This window comes from Festucalex cinctus, chromosome 6 (assembly GCF_051991245.1).
Source record: "Festucalex cinctus isolate MCC-2025b chromosome 6, RoL_Fcin_1.0, whole genome shotgun sequence".
NCBI classification, from domain to species: Eukaryota; Metazoa; Chordata; class Actinopteri; order Syngnathiformes; family Syngnathidae; genus Festucalex; species Festucalex cinctus.
The window spans coordinates 990,794-1,010,352 of NC_135416.1; the positions used below are offsets into that span (position 1 = coordinate 990,794).

Genomic DNA, 19,559 nt, shown 5'->3' on the forward strand with positions numbered 1-19,559 from the left:
ATTGGTAGGTCACTTGCTAAAAATGCTTTTTGGCTCTTAGGTGAACAAGTTTCTGGACAAGAACTTCGACATGGTCCGCCAAGATGTTCTGGACCTTTTCATCCTCAGCAAAAACCGAGTCAGACTTGGACTATTTTGAAGCAGTCTTCCTTGTTCGTCGACTCGGCGCTTACCCGTGTTTGCGTGCGTCACCAGATGGTGTCCGAGCTCTTCCTGAAGCATTCCGAGGCGGCGGCGCGGCATCGGTCCAGCGCCGCTCGCTGCTTCCAGGCCGGCACGGTCAGCGCCAAGTTCCAGAGCAGCTTGCAGGAGCTGCTGGAGAAGATGGAGAGGTAAGAAAATCACGCCGGCAATTTGCCGTTATAGCTCCTTTCATTCCCCCTTTTCTTTTTCAAGGTGTCACCCGTATTTTGTACGCTGCATCAAGCCAAATCAGCGTAAGGTTAGCTAACGACGAGAACTCCGCATGATGTTTTTCTGCACCAAATAAAGTGCTCATGCGGTTGTTTTTTTGTTTTTTGGTGCCGGTTCAGGAAGCTGCACTGTTTGACATGGACCTGGTGTGCACGCAACTGCGCTACTCCGGAATCATGGAGACCATCCGGATACGCAAGGACGGCTATCCCGTCAGATTGACTTTTCACAGCTTCCTAACCAGGTGGGTGGGTAGCAGTGGCATGATGTGAGGATCACGGCTGGTCAGGCAGACATTTAAAAAAAAAAAAAAAAATTTTTATACAAATTTCTGAGCCAAAAACCGTGGCTTCTATACCATCAAATTAACCTAACATAGATTGGGAAGCTGGATGTTTGGAACAGAGCTTGCTTCAATCGCTTTATTCAACAGATCCAGTTTCAATTGGCATCTAGTTTTGGAAAGAAAAAAAAAAAATACTTATATACATTCCATGTATGTACGACTGCGTATTAGAGCCACGTATAAATGTTTTTTTAGGGGGGAGAGGGATAATATTCACAGAAACAGCTTGCAAATTTGCCACTTTAAATAGCGGCAAATTTGTGACTTTATAAAGTGGCAAATTTGTGACTTTATAAAGTGGCAAATTTGCAAGAAAAAAATGCTAGAATTTGCCAATTGAGAGTGACTTTATAAAGTGGCAAATTCGTGAGAAAACAAAAACCTTTGCCACTTTACAAAGCAGCAAATTAGGGACTTTCTAAAGTGGCAAATTTGCGAGGTTTTTCTCACAAATTTGCCACTTTATAAAGTAGCAATTTTGTGACTTTATAAAGTGGCAAATTTGTGAGAGGGAAAAAAAAACTCAGAAATTTGCCACTTTATCAAGGGGTAAATTTGCCACTTAATAAAGTGGCAAATTTGTGAGAAAAATTGATAATGTGACTTTATAAAGTGGCAAATTTGGTAGAAAAAAACTTTTCCACTTTACAATGTGGGAAATTTGTGACTTTATAAAGTGGCAAATTTGCGAGAAAAAAAAAAAAATTGCACTCTTGCCACTTTGTAGAGTGGCAAATTTCCAAGTTTGTTTTCTCAGATTACAGACAAGTTTTTCCCACCTATATATATATATATATATATATATATATATATATATATATATATATATATATATATATATATATATATATAGATCCCCCACCAGATGCACTGCATGCACGACTTTTCATAAGCATCTCTTAAGTGCACTAAACGAGACCACATCCTATTACCTCATTCACTGCCATTGACGGTTATACACGTCAAAAATCCATTTATTAACTGGACTGGCAGCGAATGAGTTCATGTACTGTATAATGTTGAAATTGAATGTATATATATTGTATGCGCATCTGCAGGTACAAAGCGCTGCTCTGCTTGAAGGACCCGCCCATGGGCGACGGAGAAAATTGCGTCATCATGCTGCGAAAGCTGGGACCCGTCAAGGTGGGCTCCTACCAGCTGGGAGTCACGAAGGTCCGCTGACACGCAAACAGGCACGCGCGACGTGTTGTTTAACTTCCCGCGCGCGTGTGCAGATCTTCCTGAAGGAGGAGCTGCACCGGCTGCTGGAGGGCAAGCGCGAGCGCGTGCTCAACATCGCCGCCCTGACGCTGCAGCGATACGTGCGCATGTACTTCATCCGCAAGAACTTTGTGGACTTCCGCCGCTGCATGACGCTGCTGCAGGCCCGTTGCAGAGGCTACATTGTCAGGTTGACGGTCACGCGGCGTTCTCCAAAAGCGAAAAAGTGCCTCCGCTCACGCTCACTTTGTTGTTGTTGTTGTTTTCCATTGACAGAAAGAAGTTTGCTCGCAGGAGGAAATGTCTCGTCAGGTTACGCGCCGCCATGCGAATCGTAGTCAACCGGCAGCGGTACATGAGGGTACGGACGCGGGCATGCGTGTGGAATGGAAATAATTTGAATTATGGAAATTTGACAAATTGATTCACTGACAAATTACAACAAAATAAATGTGTGGGTGCTATTTTGGCCATTAGAATTATTTTTGTATTGCATTTTTTTTGTATAGAAAAAAAACTATATGCAACAAAAGCTATGATTCTAATGACATATCTTATGAATGACGTGTTGACTTATATTTGGCTGGAAAATTTAAATTAAATACATCATGAATAAATTTTTTATATAAATTAATTTGGAATTCAATTAAATTTGGCAGTTTAAACTGAAAAGAAAAATAAATAACGTAAAGTAGCTGGTATTAAAAAAATATTACAATTATTTTAAATAATCTTTTTCCAGTTTTAACAGTTTTTTTATACGGATAATTGATTAATACTTGATTAAATACAATGCTTCCGCATTTTTTCTTCATCCTTGTCTTCCTCTTCTTTTGTCTTCTTCTCTCTTATTCTTTTGTCTTCTTTTTTCTTCATCTTCTTTTGTCTTCTTTCTTCTTTTGTCTTTTTCCTCTTTACTCTTCTTTGTCATGTTTTATTGAGTGCCAAATAATGAAATTCAACATATATATATATATTTTTTTTTAAAAGATCATTTAATCAAACATGAAAAAAAACATGTCACCACATGAAATTAAAATGTGCAACTTTAACTTCAGCCAGATGTGCACCAACAATTTGCCTTTGCCGATTTCCCTCTGTTATACAAACTTCCATCGAAACTCCTTAAGAAGACGTCTGTCTGCACATTGTTGCCTAATAACAAAGCAGCAGCCATGAAACAAAACAGTATTGATCTGATTTGACTTTTTTTCTTTTTTTTTTTACTAGACGGTGGTGCAGCCAGCGAGGAAGGCTGAGGAGGTGAGCGATGAAGAGGAGGATGAGGATGATGACAAGTTGAGACAAATGTCCCGTCCGTGTGCGTGTGTGCGCAGGACCGCGTCAACCGCGAAGTGGTGAACGTGAGCGCGCTGCCCATCCCCGCCGAGTTGGCGCCGCTGCTTCAGGCGGCCTCAGGTGCGCACGGGACGGGGCTATAAATAAACACGTGCCGTTTGTGCATGCGCGTGCGTAAAAGTGTGAGCGTGCGCGTTGGCAGGTGGCACCGAGCTGCACTCGGACTGCCTGGCGCTGGTCCAGGCTCCCAAAGTTCAGGTTGAACCGCAGCTGACCTTGCCCCTGGACATCAACAACTACCTCATGACTCATTTTGTCCGCGCCATATTTCGGGTGAACGCGCGCACAAACACGCACGCACGCACGTACGTGGAAGAAGCAGTGCTTCTCGGTTATGTATGTTTTGGTTTGTTTTGTTTTTTTTAGGAGCCACACTTTGGGATGCTGACAGCCCCTCTGGAGGACTCCCTGACCCGTTTGGATCCCAACTTGAAGCAAGGAGCCCTCAACATCTTTCTTCTGGTAAATTCACAAATCTTCATTAACTGGTAACATTTTAATTTGGACCGTTTTACCACCTAACTCGCTTACAACCAACTAACTAGCCAAGCATACATACAGCTAACTAAATTGACAATCGACATCATTTTCACGTAACCATGCAAACAACCGCCTACCTTACAGTCGTCTAACCAACTAACCATGCCACTAACTAACTACCAATCTCACAGACTTCCTAGTTTGACAGTGCTAACTAACTGTCCACCACTGACCTAACTAGCCATACAATTAACAGCCAACTAACTATTGTTTACAGAACCCCCACTGACCAGCTGAACATCAACCTAACCAACCAACCAACCACATTCCTTACTACAACCAACCAACTAACCAAGCATACATACAGCTAACTAAATTGACAATCTACTGTACTTAATATTCACATAACCGTGCAAACACTCGCCTACCTTACAGTCAACTAACCATGCCACTAACTAAATAACTAGTTTGACAGTGCTAACTAACTGTCCACCGCTGACCTAGCTAACCATACAACAAACAGGCAACTAACTAGTGTTTACAGAACCCCACTGACCAGCTGAACATCAACCTAACTAGCCAACCACATTCCTCACGAGCTAACTAGTATTTACTAGGGGTGTCAAAATTAGTGCGTTAATTTGAAGTTCCTTTAATGCCACAATTTTTTTTTTGATTTTATGCGCGATTTTCATGCAAGCGTCTGCGTCAGATTCTACGTTTCATGGGCGACCCGGAGTTGAACGGAGCTCAGGAGAACCTGTTTGGGAATTACATCATCCAGAGGGGACTTGCCAACGCCGAGCTCCGGGATGAGATCTTTGCTCAAGTGGCCAACCAGGTCCAAACGACATTCGCTGAAATCGAACGAACGTGGACGTCGTCTTTTACGTCTACGTCTTTGGTTTGCCCCCTCGCAGGTTTGGAGGAATCCCAACGTGCTGAATTGCGAGCGCGGTTGGCTCCTCATGTCCTCGTGTCTGTCCGCCTTCCTGCCGTCCCCGAGGCTGGCCAAGCACCTGCTCAAGTAAGTCTGCAAACGCAGAGCGCACATTTGCCGCTCAACACGAACAATCGCTCGCTTTGACGTGTTAGCGCGCGTGGCCGTACTTCTCGAGGAGGCACGAACTTTGACAACTTTGCAACAGTAACTCCAATTAGTTCATGACTATCGAGCTAACTAATTTGCTAGAACTTATAAGAATGAACAACCAACTAGTTTTGCAAAAAGCGGTACGTACATGTTAGTTAGTTCAGGGGTGGCAAACTGCGGTCCTCGAGGGTCCTGCAGGTTTTATAGATTTCCCTACTCGAAGTGCAGCTGATTCCAATTAACAGGCTCGTTGTCAGGATTCTGCAGAGCTTGCTGATGAGCTGATCATGAATCAGCTGTGTTGAAGAAGGGAAATATCCAAAACCAGCAGGACTGCGGCCCTCGAGGACCGGATCTCGCCACCCCTGAGTTAGTTAGTTAGTTAGTTAGTTAGTTAGTTAGTTAGTGCCGTGTCTGGTTAGTTAGTTAGTTAGTGCATTGTCTGGTTAGTTAGTTAGTTAGTTAGTTAGTTAGTTAGTTAGTTAGTTAGTTAGTTAGCTAGCTAGGTAGTTAGTTAGTACTTTGTCTGGTTAGTTAGTTAACTAGTGAGTTGGTTCGTACCTTGCCTGGTTGGTTAGTTCGTTAGTTAAATAGTTAGTTAGTTGATATGCCGGGTGTGTTTAGTTAGTTAGTTGGTGAGTTAGCTAGTTAGTTAGTTGGTTAGTTAGCTAGTTAGCTAATTGGTACCTTGTCTGGTTTGTTTATGGTGAGCTACTTGGTCAGTTATTGAGTGAGTTGGTTCGTTGGTTGGTTACACAATTACATACAAATAAGTCTGTGAGTTAGTTTGCTTGTTGGGTTATTTTTTCAGTTGGTTCGCTAGCTCGTTAGTGGGTCAGTTTGTCAGTGATTACGTTTCTTAATGAGTTGGTTAGTTATTCAGTTAGTTGGTTCTAATTTGTTCAAAATAAGCCAATCGACCACTATCCATGCAACTAACCAATAACCATGCCTAACCAACTGGATTAGTCATGCTTATGTCATTTTTGTTAAGTGACCAACTAACTTGCAAACGACCACGACACTTAATTCATCCGACTCCATATTTTGGGGAATTAATGTGTTAACGTGTTGTTTGTCGTGCTGAAATAATCACGTACTAGTTTTGGTCGTGTGCATCTGGGTCCCGTTCTCAGGTTCGTGTCAGACTACGGGCCCGAGGGCTACGACGCGGTGTGTCAGCACGCTCTGCTGCAGGCCATGCAGCGGTGCGGCGGCGGCGGGCCCGAGTACACGCGCACCTACCCGCCATGTCTGCTGGAGTGGACCGCCAACCGCAAGAGAGCGCACACCTTACTCCACGTGCACTGCTTTGACGGTACTCGGTCACAACACGGCACCATTTACTTTATAACACACTCAGAGGAACATCGTCTATACATGGTGGGGGATATTCTTTCAATAAAAGTCTTAAAAACATGTAACCCATTCATTAGTTGGATGTCATGATTTACAGTAGATTCACATTATTATTACTATTAGTAGTAGTAGTAGTGGTAGTACTGGTAGTAGTACTAGTAGTAATTAATATTTCGAATAACTTTTTTATGCAACTAGGTTTAGGCTTTTTATTTGATACAAGACATTTGTTTGTTTGGTTTGTCGTATGGTCAGTTTAGTTTTTTTTTGTTTAGAAAGTCACGTGTCAGCTGGTTATTTGCTTAATTGGTCAGTTAGTCGGTTAGCATGACTGCATAGAAAGTAGTTACTATGTTGGCTGGCTGGTTGATTAGTTGGTTAATTGTTAGGTGGTCATTTAGCACAGTTGTGTTAAGTCGGTTTGAGCTGTGATTTTATGAGTGGTGAGGTGCTTATTTTAATCTTTGTATTAGTTAGTTAGTTAGTTAGTTGTTCAACTTGTGTGTCCCTCCAGGCGTATCCGTCCTGTGCCCTGTACACTCCTGGACTACAGGGGAGAAGATGGCTAAAGACATCTTGCAACACAGGTAACGGAAAAGATGACGGGTTAAGTTAGCGCGAGTTATGTGAATGTCATGTGAAAGTGAGCCTGGTATATGCGTGCATCCGTGCGTGCGTGTGTGTGTGTTGTCAGGGGCGTGACAGAGGGCCGTCGGGGCTGGTCTGTGCTGCTGAAGGAGTCGGCGCAGTGGGTGGAACTGGAAGGATCGGACTATGTCCTGGACCTGATGTCGGACCTGGAGTTGCCTGCCCAATTCCCCAAGCACAGCAGCTACTTCATCATCTCTGCGCAGGAGCCGGGACGTGTGCGGGCCAATGCCAGCATGTAAGACACTTACGCACATATTAGTTAGTTAGTTAGTTAGTTAGTTAGTTAGTTAGTTAGTTAGTTAGTTGGTTGGTTACACGATTACATTGAGTTAGTTGGCTTGCTTGTTGGGTTGTTTTTGGGTTTGTTCGCCATCAGGTTAGTCAATCAGTTTCACAGTTAGTTATTCGGTTACTTCATGAGCTGGTTGGTTAGTTATTCAGGTAATTTGTTGGTTGGTTGGTGGACAGTTAGATGGTCACTGTTAATAAGAAGTTAGTTCGACGGTTGATTGTATTGTACGCCAGTTGGTTGATAGTTTGTCAGTTGGTCCGTTGGTTTGTGGTTAGCTAGGTGGCCAGATAAGCTGGTCACCAGCTGGACCAGCCAGCTAGTTGCTTGATTAGTCAGTTAGTTGTGTGTTAGTTGGTTGTTATTTAGGTGATTATTAAGTTGATTACAACCATTGCATCAAAACTCGTTGAATGTTTGGTTAGTAGTTTTGTAGTCTGCTAGCACAAACGCATACAAGCTAGTTTCTTGGTTGTATGGCACATCGACTAAAAGTCCTGAATGTTAAATATTTGCTTTCAGTTTTTTGAATCTGAAAAACAACAACACATTTTTTCTCCTAACTTGTTTTTGTAGAAGTCTTCTGGGTGTTGGCTTTGATGACAATGACGAATTCATAACCTCGGCCATCATCGCCCGCGATGGATTTGCTAGCCAAGGTAAGCGCATGCGCGCGCGCACGCACGCACGCACGCACGCACGCACGCACGCACGCACGCACGCACGCACGCACGCACGACAGTATGTTTGACGGAAGCAGGCATCCTCTCCTTAGACTTGGAGCCTCATCGAGGAATGGATCGCTATCTGGATAGCCTGTTTGACCCGGTGCTGTCCGACGGGAGTGCAGTAAGTTACAATACACAGACATCAACCAAAGCGGGTGACGAGTCATGGATTTTCAGTTGTTTTTGGTCAACACACAGAGACAATTTCAAAACTTTAAGACTCTAAGATACATAGTTGACGTCAAAACTCACACTAGAAGCTGTGTAAGATTCTTGTCACCTTGTAAGCTCCGCAACTCAAATATTCTTTAACCGCCTTCAAAGTTCAACACACGACAATGAAGTTGCTTCAATTTCCACCCGCGGCCTCCGTCAGTCACTCGCTATCGGATGTAGCCGACAGGAATTCACGTGTATCAGATGTGTCGGACAGCGTTCTCTCGGGCCGATTACGTTACCCGGTTACCGCAACTGGCGCAGGTACCAGATGGCCACGGTGATTTCACTCGGCTGGGCGGGCGACGGTGGCAGTGGATCCGCTTACCAGGCAGGAACTGACACTTTCCTGAGGAAGGGCGACTTCTCCACTTACTGACGCATGACTGCTTTGATTCAAAACGGAAGACAATACTGTACGTCTCTCTCGGTTGGTTGGTTATGTTAGTTAGCATGATCACTACTTTGCGTGCTGGTTGGTTGGCTTGGGTAGTGTGCTGGTTGGTCAGTGGGTTAGATCATTTATTTTGTTAGTTATCAAATAATGGATCAGATTGGATTATGTATAAAGTAGTTAATGTGTTTGTTTGTTTGTTTTTTACAGTTTGTCCGTTTGTCAGTCAGCATGATTACTTACAAACTGGTTTACTTGTTTAGCACAATTACGCGGCATCCTGTAAGTGAAGTTAGTGCTTAGTTGGTCATTTGTCAGTGTATTAGTTACTTAGCATGATTTTAGTGGGTTTGTCGGCTGTTTAGTTAGTTAGTTAGTTAGTTAGTGTGTAGGTTGTTTTGTTGGTTATATCCTGATCAAGTATAAACTAAATAGTTGGTTGGTTGGTCGGGCATTTTTTTTTTTTTAGTAGGTCTGAATATGTCAAGTTAGTTAGTTAGTTAATTAGTTAGTTTTTTATTTGTTAGTGTATAGGTTGTTTTGTTGGTTATATCCTGATCAAGTACAAGCTAAATGGTTGGTTGGTTTTTATTTATTTTTTTTAGGTATCCTGAATATGTCAAATGAGTTACCATGTTAGTTAGTTAGTTAGTTAGTTAGTTCATTCAGGTTTTGTTGGTTATATCCTGATTGAAAAAAAAAAAAAAAAAACTAAATGGTTGGTTGGTCGGTCGGACATTTTTTATTTATTTTTTTTGTTTTTCTTTTTTGTTAAGCCTGAATATGTCAAATGAGTTAGCATGTTGGTTGGTCGGTAGGTTAGTTAGTTAGTCACATTAGTTAGCTATTTAGTCAGTTAGCGAACTAGTTAGATAGTTATTGTGTATGTTGTTTTGTTGGTTATGTCCTGATCAAGTACAAACTAAATAGTTGGTTGGTTGTTCGGTCTGTCAGTCAATTGTGTTTTTTTTAAGTTAGCCTGAATATGTCAAATTGAGTTAGCATGTTGGTTGATCGGCAGGTCAGTTAGTTTGTTAGTTACTGTAGGTGGTTACGGTTACCTGCATGTACAGTAAGTGTCCACAGAAGCTTTTGCACGTTCCACAAAGTCCACGGTGTGGATTCCCAACAGCACATTCCCACATACAGCACTTGCATTTTCGTCTCCTTTATTATTTATTGCCCCAGTGCTTTCCAAAGCTTTCCCTCAAGTGTATTCCGACCATGTTTTATTCACCAAGCTGTGCTCAGAGACCGCCGCAACGCACTCATAGGATTTGGCCTCCGGTGAGCACCCTCACCCCGATCCGCTTGTGCTGCTTCACAGCCAGACCGCCATTGATTTGAAACGATATCTGACAAATGCTGCTCGAGTCGTGTTCAGTTTCGGTGATGTGCGAGCTTTCGGCCTGGGCTCAATTCTTTCATCCAAATAAGCGGAGGCCTTGCATTTCTTCAGTTAACTTAAACAACCTTGGACTATCATGATTTGTTTTGTTTTTTTAAATTTTCCGTGTATTTTTCAGAACTTAGCAGAGACAATACAACTGCCTTGTAACCACCGTTTGTGGTCCCTGACAGGAGGCGGACTCGACCGCGCTGCTCTCCAGCAGGCTGAAGGGCCGCGGAGGAGTCGGTTGGCAAGACGAGGGCCCCTCGAGTGGCCCCCCGCCACCACCTGGCGGTCAGACCACCCTCAGGAAAACGCCGCCTCACATCGTATCGTGAAAGCTTTTCGTGTCTGACACAAACCATTTTGCGTCCTGCAGCCGTGCGAGTGCTTCCCGTCGGAGCTGTGATGTCACTTCCTGTTGCCGCCGTGGCCCCCGCCGTGACGCACGCCCCCCCCTCACCCATCACGAGCCCCCCCACCAGCCCCCTACCCCGGCACCCGCCCAGCCCGTACGCCGCCGACATCCCGCCGAGTCCCTACGCCAACATCCCGCCCAGCCCGTACGCCAACTTCACGCCGTCTCCCTACGCCGCCGCCGGCTTGCCGTCCGCTTCCGATGCTCCGACGGACGAGCCCGAGCTGCCGGAACCTCGGACGGGCGACGCCCACGCCGACGGGGGCGGGTCCACCTCGCCGCCGCGGGCTAATGCGCAGGTTGCTGCATCCGGACACTCAAAGACAATAAATCGTCTTCGAAAATCGGCACTCAAAGACACCGAGTTGTCTTGAAAATTTAACGCTCAAGACGGTTTGATGCTTTGTCGCCTTCAAAATTCAGCATCAGAGACCATTTGTGGCCTAAAAAAAAAAAAAAAAACTTAAAACTCAAGATGCTTAAAAGCTCAAAACTCAAAGACCCTCAAAAACACCTTTTGACCATAAAAAGTCAACGTTAAAGTCAGCACTCTAAGACACTGTCGCCATGAAAACTTACACTCAACAAGTTACTCAGATGCTTAGTTGCCTTAAAAACTCAATGCTCAAAGACACTCAAATGTGCTTTGTCATTTTAAGAAGAATTGAAAGATGTGTTATCACCTGAAAGGCAACTCTCAAAGATGCCGAGTCACCCTAAAACTCACCATTTAAAGACACTGAGACATGTTTAATGCCTTGAAAAGTCAATACTCAAAGACGCGTCATCGCCTTAAAACTCAAGATTATTAGCTGTCTTTAAAAACGCTCAACGCTCAAAGACCCTCAAAAACGCATAAAATGTCAACATGAGTCAGCACTCTAAGACAGTCGCTATGAAAAATTAACACTCAGAAGGTGCCTTAAAAACGCAATGCTCAAAGACACTCAAATATGCTTTGCCATTTTAAGAAGAATTGAAAGATGTGTTATCACCTGAAAGTCAACTCTCAAAGATGCAGAGTCACCCTAAAACTCACCGTTTATAGACACTGAGATGTTTAGATGCCTTGAAAAGTCAATACTCAAAGACACGTCATCGCCTTAAAATGCAACACACAAATGATGATCTGTCACTTTTCAAACTTTAATACTCAAATACACTCAAGACACATAGTAGCTTGAAAAACAGCAAAGACACGTGTGTGTCTTTGAGCTCAAAGACGTTTCATCAACTCAATGACTATACTCAAAGACACGCATCACTTTAAAAACCTCAAAGGTCTTATTAAACATTTTAAATACCTTTTTTCACCATTATTTTGTGTTAAACATTCTGCTCTTCTCCAAATGTTTTGTGTATAATTTATTTCTAGGTCAGTTCTAATCAATTCGTAAGATTCTTTTTCAAGATTACATTGATGTTCATATTACACAACACATTTCTTTGTTTTCCAGCATTCATTGAGCTATTTTTATTTTTTTTTTGCAACATACCAAACGGCTAAAAAGTTGTTTCTGACATTTATAACCATGTAATATTGATGCTAATGAGTAATGTTATGACGTTCAGGCGGTGTCTCACGTTGATAAAAACGACGGCGGTCGTCAGAGGAAAGCTGCTGGAATTCCCATCGACAAGGACAAACCAGCCAAAACGTTGGGTGAGAAACAACTCGACTCTCTCGAGACTGTTCTGTGAACTTTGAATAGCTTTTTTTTTGTTTTTTTTTTGGATTATGTTTGTGTGCGTGAGCAGCCCCAGTGGCTAAGTCTCCTGCCCCCCCTGCTGGCGAGGTGGTGAAGTACTCAGCTCTGATTTCTGAGCATATCGTGCCTAGTCAGGATATTCAAGGTAAAAAAAAAAAAATGTTTCGAAAACGGAGGAATAAAACTACATCGAATTAATTCTATATAAATAAGTATTCCTTTTGAAATAATTCATAAACAATATTTCTCAAATTGTTTGTTCATTTGTGACATGAACACAACACTGCATTTTGATTGTTGATGGTTTACCCCAGAAATGATCAGACGCTACAACTCTCCACCTCCCCCGATGGAACCACTTCCACCTGGAAAAAGGTGCATTTGTTGTGTTTTTCATTATTGTTATAATAGAAAGCACAATGACATAAGGGTGTGTGCATTTATCATGTATTTATCATTTAGGAGACCCGAGGGCAAATTTAAGACGAAGCAAACAGCTCGTGATGAAGCTTTGCAGATCTTAAAACCACAGATGGACCACCCTCCTGCTGCGCAGGTACGCACGCACACTCAAAGACAGTTAGTCGCCTTGAAGACTGTCAAAAACAAAAAAAGACTCAAAGATACTTAAGAACACTTTAAAAGTCAGACACTCAAAGACGCTTGGTCACCTTAAAACAGCCCTCAAAGAGGCTTAATCATTTTAAAATGTCAACACCGAAAGACACAGTCACTCTCAAAGACACCGGAAGAGGCCTTGTCGTTTTTGAAAATCAATACTCAAAGATGCATAGCCACTCTATAAACTAGACAAACAAAGACACTTGGTCACCTTAAAACAGCCCTCAAAGAGGCTTAATCATTTCAAAGCATCTGAATGACAGTCACCCTCAAAGACACCAGAAGAGGCCTCGTCGTTTTTGAAAATCAACACTCAAAGATGCATAGTCACTCTATAAACTTGACAAAGACACTTGGTCACCTTAAAACATCCTCAAAGAGGCTTCATCATTTCAAAATGTCAACACTGAAAGACATACAGCCACCCTCAAAGACGCCGGATGAGGCCAAGTCGTTTTTGAAAATCAACACTCAAAGATGCATAGTCACTCTATAAACTTGACAAAGACACTTGGTCACCTTAAAACATCCTCAAAGAGGCTTCATCATTTCAAAACGTCAACACTGAAAGTCACCCTCAAAGACACTGAAAGAGGCCAAGTCGTTTTTGAAAATCAACACTCAAAAGATGTATATCCATTTTATAAACTTGACAAAGACACTCGGTCACCTTAAAAAATGCAAAACTGAAAGACCTTGAAAACTCAAAGACACTTTATCGCCTTAAAAACAACGCTCTATTTTTGTGCCACTGTGCGCATGGGTGGAGTTTTAGTCAACTTCAAAACTCAACACTGAATGACAGTCACGTTTAAAGGTATGCCACTCAAAGACACAACTTCGATGTCCTTAAAAAGTTGAATGCTCAAAGACACATGGTGATGAAAACGTGTCTTTGTATGTTCAGCTCAAGCGTCCCGTGGTCCCCCCACCCGCTGCACCTGCCATCACGGAGGCCAACTTCCAGCCCAGCAAGAGCAGAGCGCCTCATCGTCCGGTGCCGGTGCCTCCGCCAGGTCCCGACACACCTTCCGCTCACATACGACTTCCGGGTCACATGACTCACGTGAATTTGGAACCGCCCACAGTTTCTCGAGAGCTTCCGGTGGAATCGGCGCGCATCCAGACCAGACTGCACCGGAGCGCCAACCAGGAACACTACACCTACACCAACGTTCCCTGGAAACTCTACCTCAGGAAAGAGGTGTCTTTGATGGGATTTTTGCGTGACGATTCAGGCAACAAATCGTAATGACGAGTATGACGAGTGATCGTCTCTTTGGCAGGTCTTCTACCCCAAAGACAGCTTCAACAATCCGCTGGCGCTGGACCTCATTTTCAAACAGGTGATGCAAAACATGACACTCAAAGACATCAATTAGCCTGACTTAAAAACTAATACGTTATTGGGTCAGCCGGGCGGGGTTTTTGACTTTTGAGTTTCCAAGGAAACTATGCTTCTTTGACTGCTGAATTTCTACTACAATTAAGTGTCTTTGAGTTTGTGTTTTTGGTGTTTCATTAAGTACTTTTGAGTGTCTTTGAGGGTTGATTTCTAAGGCATCTTAGGCTTTGAGGGTTAGTTTTAAGGTGACAAAGTGTCTTTGATTGTTGAAAGTCAAAGACCCCGCCCGGTTGACTTAAAAACCTATAAGTTATTAAGTCAGCCGGTCGGGGTTTTTGACTTTTGAGTTTCTAAGGAAACTATGCTTCTTTGAGTGCTGGATTTCTACTACAATTAAGTGTCTTTGAGTTTGTGTTTTTGGTGTTTCATTAAGTACTTTTGAGTGACTGTGAGGGTTGATTTCTAAGGCGACGACGCATCTTAGCCTTTGTGTGTTAGTTTTAAGGTGACAAAGTGTCTTTGATTGTTGAATTTTACGGCAAATAGGGTCTTTGATTGGCTGCCTAATAACGTAAACGCGATTTCAAAGGCCCGAGTACACACTCAGTCTCACTATATAGCAAGTCAGTATTCCGTCGCAACCCTCAAAGACACCTTGAAACGCAACACTCAAAGACACGCTCATTCTTTGGAATAATGTGGCCCAAAATAAAATAATAAAAAAGCAGCTGCACATATTTAATCTGCTGTCAATGAGACCGAGCGAAGCATTTGTGACGTGTCACTAAACATACTCTTGATTTCCCACTAACGATCTGCAAATATTGTTTTAGGTGCTCCTTTTTTTTTTTTTTTTTTTTTTTCTCCCCCCCCCCCGGCTTGCCGTCATCGCCGCTTTCTCGGCCGACGCGGCGGCGGCAGATGAAAGGCGGCGCGCTTAATTTGTGCGCTCCTCCGCAGATCGTCAACGACACGCTGTCAGAGGCGTGCGTCCGCATCCGCCGGGATGAAAGGCAGCGGATGAAAGCTCTCTTTGGTAGTCCCTCTCCTCGTCTTCTTTTTCTTTTTCTTCCCACGCGCCTTTTTAACGCACGCTTAGCCAAAAAAAAATAAAAAATGACACACTCGTGACACTCTCGTGCACGTGCGTGCGTGTGACTCACAGATGAACACGGCGTGCGACAGAACACGGATCCGGTGGAGGAACGCGTGAAGAAAGCCATCGTCACGGCCGCCAGGGACACTTGGGAAATCTACTTCTCACGACTCTTCCCGGCATCGGTGAGGGCGTGCCTGGAAATCGGGAAAAAACAAACAAAAAAAAGTGACTGATAGATGTCATTTATAAAATAATAATAATAATCATACATTTTTTTTTATAAAATCAATGAAATTCCTGAAAAGGTTGTTTAAAAAATCTTGGCTGCTTGAGCGCCGAATAGAAACTACAGTACACCGAAAAGACACTATTTTGTGACTGATAACCTTTTTGAAATTACTCGCGTTCTTACTATAAAATGATTTCAAGTTTAATCAAAAAATAAATACAAATCATGACTATCCGAGCGCCGACTAGAAGCTTAACGGTGTACTGATTAGACTCCGCCCACCTCTTTAAATGATTGTACATGAGCTGAACAGATTTACATTGACACTGTTTTTGCACACGTTGCTATTGTGCGCAAGTGGGTAACATTACGCCACGTGACCAAAAGGCCGTGGGTTTGATTCCCCCATGTTGCTTTTTGTGCGTGCGTGCGTGCGCGCAGGGCAGCGTGGGAACAGGTGTGCAGGTGTTGTCGGTGTCGCAAGGCGGCATCAAGCTGCTCAAGACCGTCAAGAGCAGCGCCGCTGCACCGGACTACTTCAGGGTCCTCGGAGCGTACACGTATGTATGGATCCCGCTTCTGACGTCAACGTCTGATGCATACTTTTAGAACGCAAAAACTTTTTTTTTTTCTTAAATGAGACTTGCAAGATATATTTTATCACCTGCTAGTGGCACCTTTCATGGTGCTTTTTTTTTTTTAAACAAGATTTGACTCCGCTTCTGACACCAAAATTTGATTGCCCAATTTGAGAAATTTAAAGGGTCAAATATGGGTCAAACCTCTTTTAAAGCTGATTGGGGTTGAAAGATGCTCAACCGCTGCCCCTCAACACAAGAAAAATTACTTGTGTAGCCCCATTTCTGACACCAACATTTGATGGGCCAATTTGAGCAATTTAATGGGTCAGATTTGTCACCTCTCTTAAGGCTGATTGGTGTAGGAAGATGCTCAACCTCTGCCCCTCAACAGAAGACAAATTACTTGTGGCACCCCACTTCTGACACCAACGTTTGATATGTTGTTTTTCATACAAAAATATTTTTGTTCTAAATAGGACTAAAACGTAGCGCCCAAAATGCACTTCAACACCTGCTAGTGGTACCTTTCATGATACTTTTTGTTTTCTTTTTTTTAACAAATTTTGCCTCCCCTTCTGACGCCAAAATTCACTGGCCCAATTTGAGTAATTTATTGTGTCAAATGTCGCCTCTCGTAAGGCCGATTGGTGTAGGAAGATGCTCAACCTCTGCCCCTCAGCGAAAGACAAGTGAATTGTGGAACCCCACTTCTGACACCAGCGTTTGATATGTTGTTTTTCATACAAAAATATTTTTGTTCTAAATAGGACTAAAAAGTAGCGCCCAAAATGCACTTCATCAACTGCTAGTGCCGCCTTTTATGATTTTTGTTTTTTTAAAACAAAATTTGCCTCTCCTTCTCACACCAAAATGTGAAGGCCCAATTTCAACAATTTAATGGGTCAAATATGTCACCTCTCTTAAGGCCGATTGGGGTAGAAAGATACTCAGCATATGCCCCTCGGCGAAAGACAAATGAATTGTGGAATCCCACTTCTAACACCAACCTTAAATACAGAATATTTTTTGAGCTAAAAACCAATAATAATACACCTCTTGTGAGGCGAAATCAAAGTTGGAGCACACGCAATCACTGTCGTTGCTAGATCCCATTTCTGACACCAAGCGGTCTCAGTTACGCAGACATCCTGTTTGTGGCCATCCCCTCGGCCAACATGCTGGAGTTCAACCTGAGCAACGAGAAGCTGATCTTGTTCTCGGCCAAGGCGCCGCAGGCCAAACAGCTGGTGGACGCCTTCATCGGCGAGATCAAGAAGGATTCGCAATACGTCATCGCCGAGCGCAACTTTGTGGCCGAGCGCCGCGACATGCTCAACTTCCACAAGGGGGACGTCATCCGGCTGCAGGTGCTGGACGGTCTGGACAAAGGTGACTTGGGGGAAGAACCCACTCAGTATTAGTTTTAGTTTTAGTTTTAGTTTAAAAAAAAAAAAAGTGTATTACTTGTGCGCAATATTTGAAACAAGAAAGAAAAAAAAACTTTTTTACCTTTTTGTTTTTTTAGTTAGTTTCAGTATTAGTTTAAAACAAAGTGTATTACTTCTGTACAATATTTAAAAAAGAAAGTAAAAAACATTTGATAGTTTTAATCAAAACTTTTTTTTTTTTTTTTAGTTTTTTTTACTTTTTGTTTTTTAGTTAGTTTCAGTATTAGTTTAAAAAAATGTGTCTTACTTTTTTTGTTTTACTAAAACTTTCTTTTTAGTTTTTTACTTATTGTTTTTTAGTTAGTTTTAGTATTAGTATTTAAAAAATGTGCATTGTACGTAATATTTAAAAAAAAAAAATTTTGTTTTACTAAAACTTGTTTTTTTTAGTTACTTTGGTATTAGTTTTTTTTTTTTTAATGTGTATTGTGTGTAATATTTAAAAAAAGAAAGAAAAACTTTTTTTAGATTTACTAAAACTTTTTTAGTTTTTGTCGTTTACTTAGTTTCAGTATTAGTTTTGAAAATGTGTATTACTTGTGCGCAATATTTAAGAAAAAAAGAAAAAAAAACTGTTTAGTTTTACAAAAACTTTTTTTTTTTAGTTTTTTACTTTGTTTTTTAGTTAGTTTCAGTATTAGTTTAAAAAAGTGTATTACTTGTTCGCAATATTTTAAAAAAAGAGAAAAAAAACTTGTTAGTTTTACTAAAACTTTTTAGTTTTTTACTTTTTGTTTTAATTAGTTTCGGTATTAGTTTTAGTTTTTAAAAAATTGTATGTGCGCAATATTTTAAAAAAGAACTTTTTTCATTTTTTTTTTTACTTTTTTTTTTTTTTAGTTCGTTTTAGTTAGAAAAAAATGTGTATTACTTGTGCGCAATATTAAAAAAAGAAAAAAAAACACCTTGGGAGCGACGTCTTGCGAAGGTGCTTTTCTATTGGCTGCTGCGAGATGACCTCACTTCTGTGTGACACGTTCAAGCATCCTTATTCCGATTAATATCAAAATAACTCGACTTCAAATCACATTTAAAATCATCCCGAAAAGGCTCATGCATTAAATTAATTACCAAAGACTAAAACGAAGGATATTTTTCCTACGATGGTAGTTAGTTTTGTAAACATAAAATGTAATTTGTTTTTTATTCATATTACTTTTTGAATTTGTTTTCGTTAGTTTTAGTTGACTAAAACAAGGTTGGTGCGTGCGTGTCCCAGGTTACAGTTACGGCTGCGTGGTGAGGAAGAAGGTGGTTTTCTTGGAGGAGCTCAAGAAGGACACGCAGGACTTTGGTGAGTGGAGGCGATCAACATCAACTTCTCAACGGATTTTGGTTTTGCCGCCACTGACGTCCGTCCGTCCGTCCGTCCGTCCGTCCTTCCGCCAACTCAGGTTGGAAGTTCGGCGCGGTGTTCGGGCGCTCGGGCGCCTTCCCGTCCGAGTGCGTCCACCCGGTGGCGCCGCCCGACTTCCTGTCCCTGCCGTTGGACCGCAAAGCGGAGCCCCGAGGCGGCGCGGGCCAGTTTGCCGCGTCGTCGGCCGTGGCCGTCGCCGTGGCGTCCACCATGGCCGCGCACGAGATCGACCAGACCGTCGAGGTAAAACGCTCCTCCGCCATTTTGTGTGCTCGCATACGCACCAAAATGGTTGTCAATCGCGCTTGTTACTACTTTTAGTCGGGACAATCATTTTACTCCTCTGTATATTTTTGTCAATATTTCATATCAAACACTATTTCACATGACATTTTCTCTCATCTTGTTGATGATAAAAAAGCTTGACACACAATGGCATTTTATCAACAAGTTGCTAGCAACTCCATGCTATGAGCTCGTAAGTTAGCTAGCATTAGTTAGATGTCAGATTAACATTATTGTTGGAACGTTATCGCCGTTGGATTAATGTTATTTTATAACATTTAGTTTTTTGTTTGTTTTGTTTTTACCTTTCACGGCGAATCCAGCTCCTGCCTGTTCCATCTGTTTGCGCATGTTGCACTCGCTAGCTGCAGATTTGAAAGGGGGCGTGTCAACTGTGGGTCACATGACAGTGACACGTGAGCAGATTTTTTGATCAAATTAACATTAGCCCAAAAATAAATGACAATAATAATAATGAATAATAGTCAAAACGAACTAAAATGACAAATTCCAAAACTATAATA

The 19,559-nt window shown here is 42.2% G+C and overlaps 1 protein-coding gene and 1 long non-coding RNA gene across 2 annotated transcripts in view; one reads left to right on the forward strand and one right to left on the reverse strand.

The window, feature by feature from the left end:
- myo15ab (myosin XVAb) overlaps nucleotides 1-19,559 on the forward strand; it is a 43,373-nt gene that overhangs the window by 13,653 nt on the left and 10,161 nt on the right. The window contains exons 23-55 of the mRNA XM_077525779.1: nucleotides 41-118; nucleotides 196-332; nucleotides 397-442; nucleotides 534-658; nucleotides 1,819-1,936; nucleotides 1,999-2,174; nucleotides 2,261-2,345; nucleotides 3,215-3,247; nucleotides 3,322-3,403; nucleotides 3,486-3,616; nucleotides 3,710-3,805; nucleotides 4,536-4,664; nucleotides 4,744-4,850; nucleotides 6,053-6,234; nucleotides 6,790-6,862; nucleotides 6,970-7,161; nucleotides 7,792-7,874; nucleotides 7,976-8,064; nucleotides 10,135-10,237; nucleotides 10,323-10,660; nucleotides 11,934-12,024; nucleotides 12,120-12,215; nucleotides 12,385-12,445; nucleotides 12,533-12,626; nucleotides 13,599-13,707; nucleotides 13,780-13,895; nucleotides 13,978-14,037; nucleotides 14,997-15,072; nucleotides 15,202-15,317; nucleotides 15,806-15,924; nucleotides 17,081-17,334; nucleotides 18,613-18,687; nucleotides 18,788-18,993. Coding sequence (XP_077381905.1) covers nucleotides 41-118; nucleotides 196-332; nucleotides 397-442; nucleotides 534-658; nucleotides 1,819-1,936; nucleotides 1,999-2,174; nucleotides 2,261-2,345; nucleotides 3,215-3,247; nucleotides 3,322-3,403; nucleotides 3,486-3,616; nucleotides 3,710-3,805; nucleotides 4,536-4,664; nucleotides 4,744-4,850; nucleotides 6,053-6,234; nucleotides 6,790-6,862; nucleotides 6,970-7,161; nucleotides 7,792-7,874; nucleotides 7,976-8,064; nucleotides 10,135-10,237; nucleotides 10,323-10,660; nucleotides 11,934-12,024; nucleotides 12,120-12,215; nucleotides 12,385-12,445; nucleotides 12,533-12,626; nucleotides 13,599-13,707; nucleotides 13,780-13,895; nucleotides 13,978-14,037; nucleotides 14,997-15,072; nucleotides 15,202-15,317; nucleotides 15,806-15,924; nucleotides 17,081-17,334; nucleotides 18,613-18,687; nucleotides 18,788-18,993 — 3,876 coding nt within the window. The remainder of the gene's footprint in view (nucleotides 1-40; nucleotides 119-195; nucleotides 333-396; nucleotides 443-533; nucleotides 659-1,818; nucleotides 1,937-1,998; nucleotides 2,175-2,260; nucleotides 2,346-3,214; nucleotides 3,248-3,321; nucleotides 3,404-3,485; nucleotides 3,617-3,709; nucleotides 3,806-4,535; nucleotides 4,665-4,743; nucleotides 4,851-6,052; nucleotides 6,235-6,789; nucleotides 6,863-6,969; nucleotides 7,162-7,791; nucleotides 7,875-7,975; nucleotides 8,065-10,134; nucleotides 10,238-10,322; nucleotides 10,661-11,933; nucleotides 12,025-12,119; nucleotides 12,216-12,384; nucleotides 12,446-12,532; nucleotides 12,627-13,598; nucleotides 13,708-13,779; nucleotides 13,896-13,977; nucleotides 14,038-14,996; nucleotides 15,073-15,201; nucleotides 15,318-15,805; nucleotides 15,925-17,080; nucleotides 17,335-18,612; nucleotides 18,688-18,787; nucleotides 18,994-19,559) is intronic.
- On the reverse strand, nucleotides 2-19,438 carry LOC144021451 (uncharacterized). Its single transcript, XR_013284149.1, has 3 exons — nucleotides 19,341-19,438; nucleotides 15,200-15,329; nucleotides 2-312 (listed from the first exon to the last, which is right to left on the reverse strand). It is a non-coding gene; the product is annotated as an uncharacterized LOC144021451 (long non-coding RNA).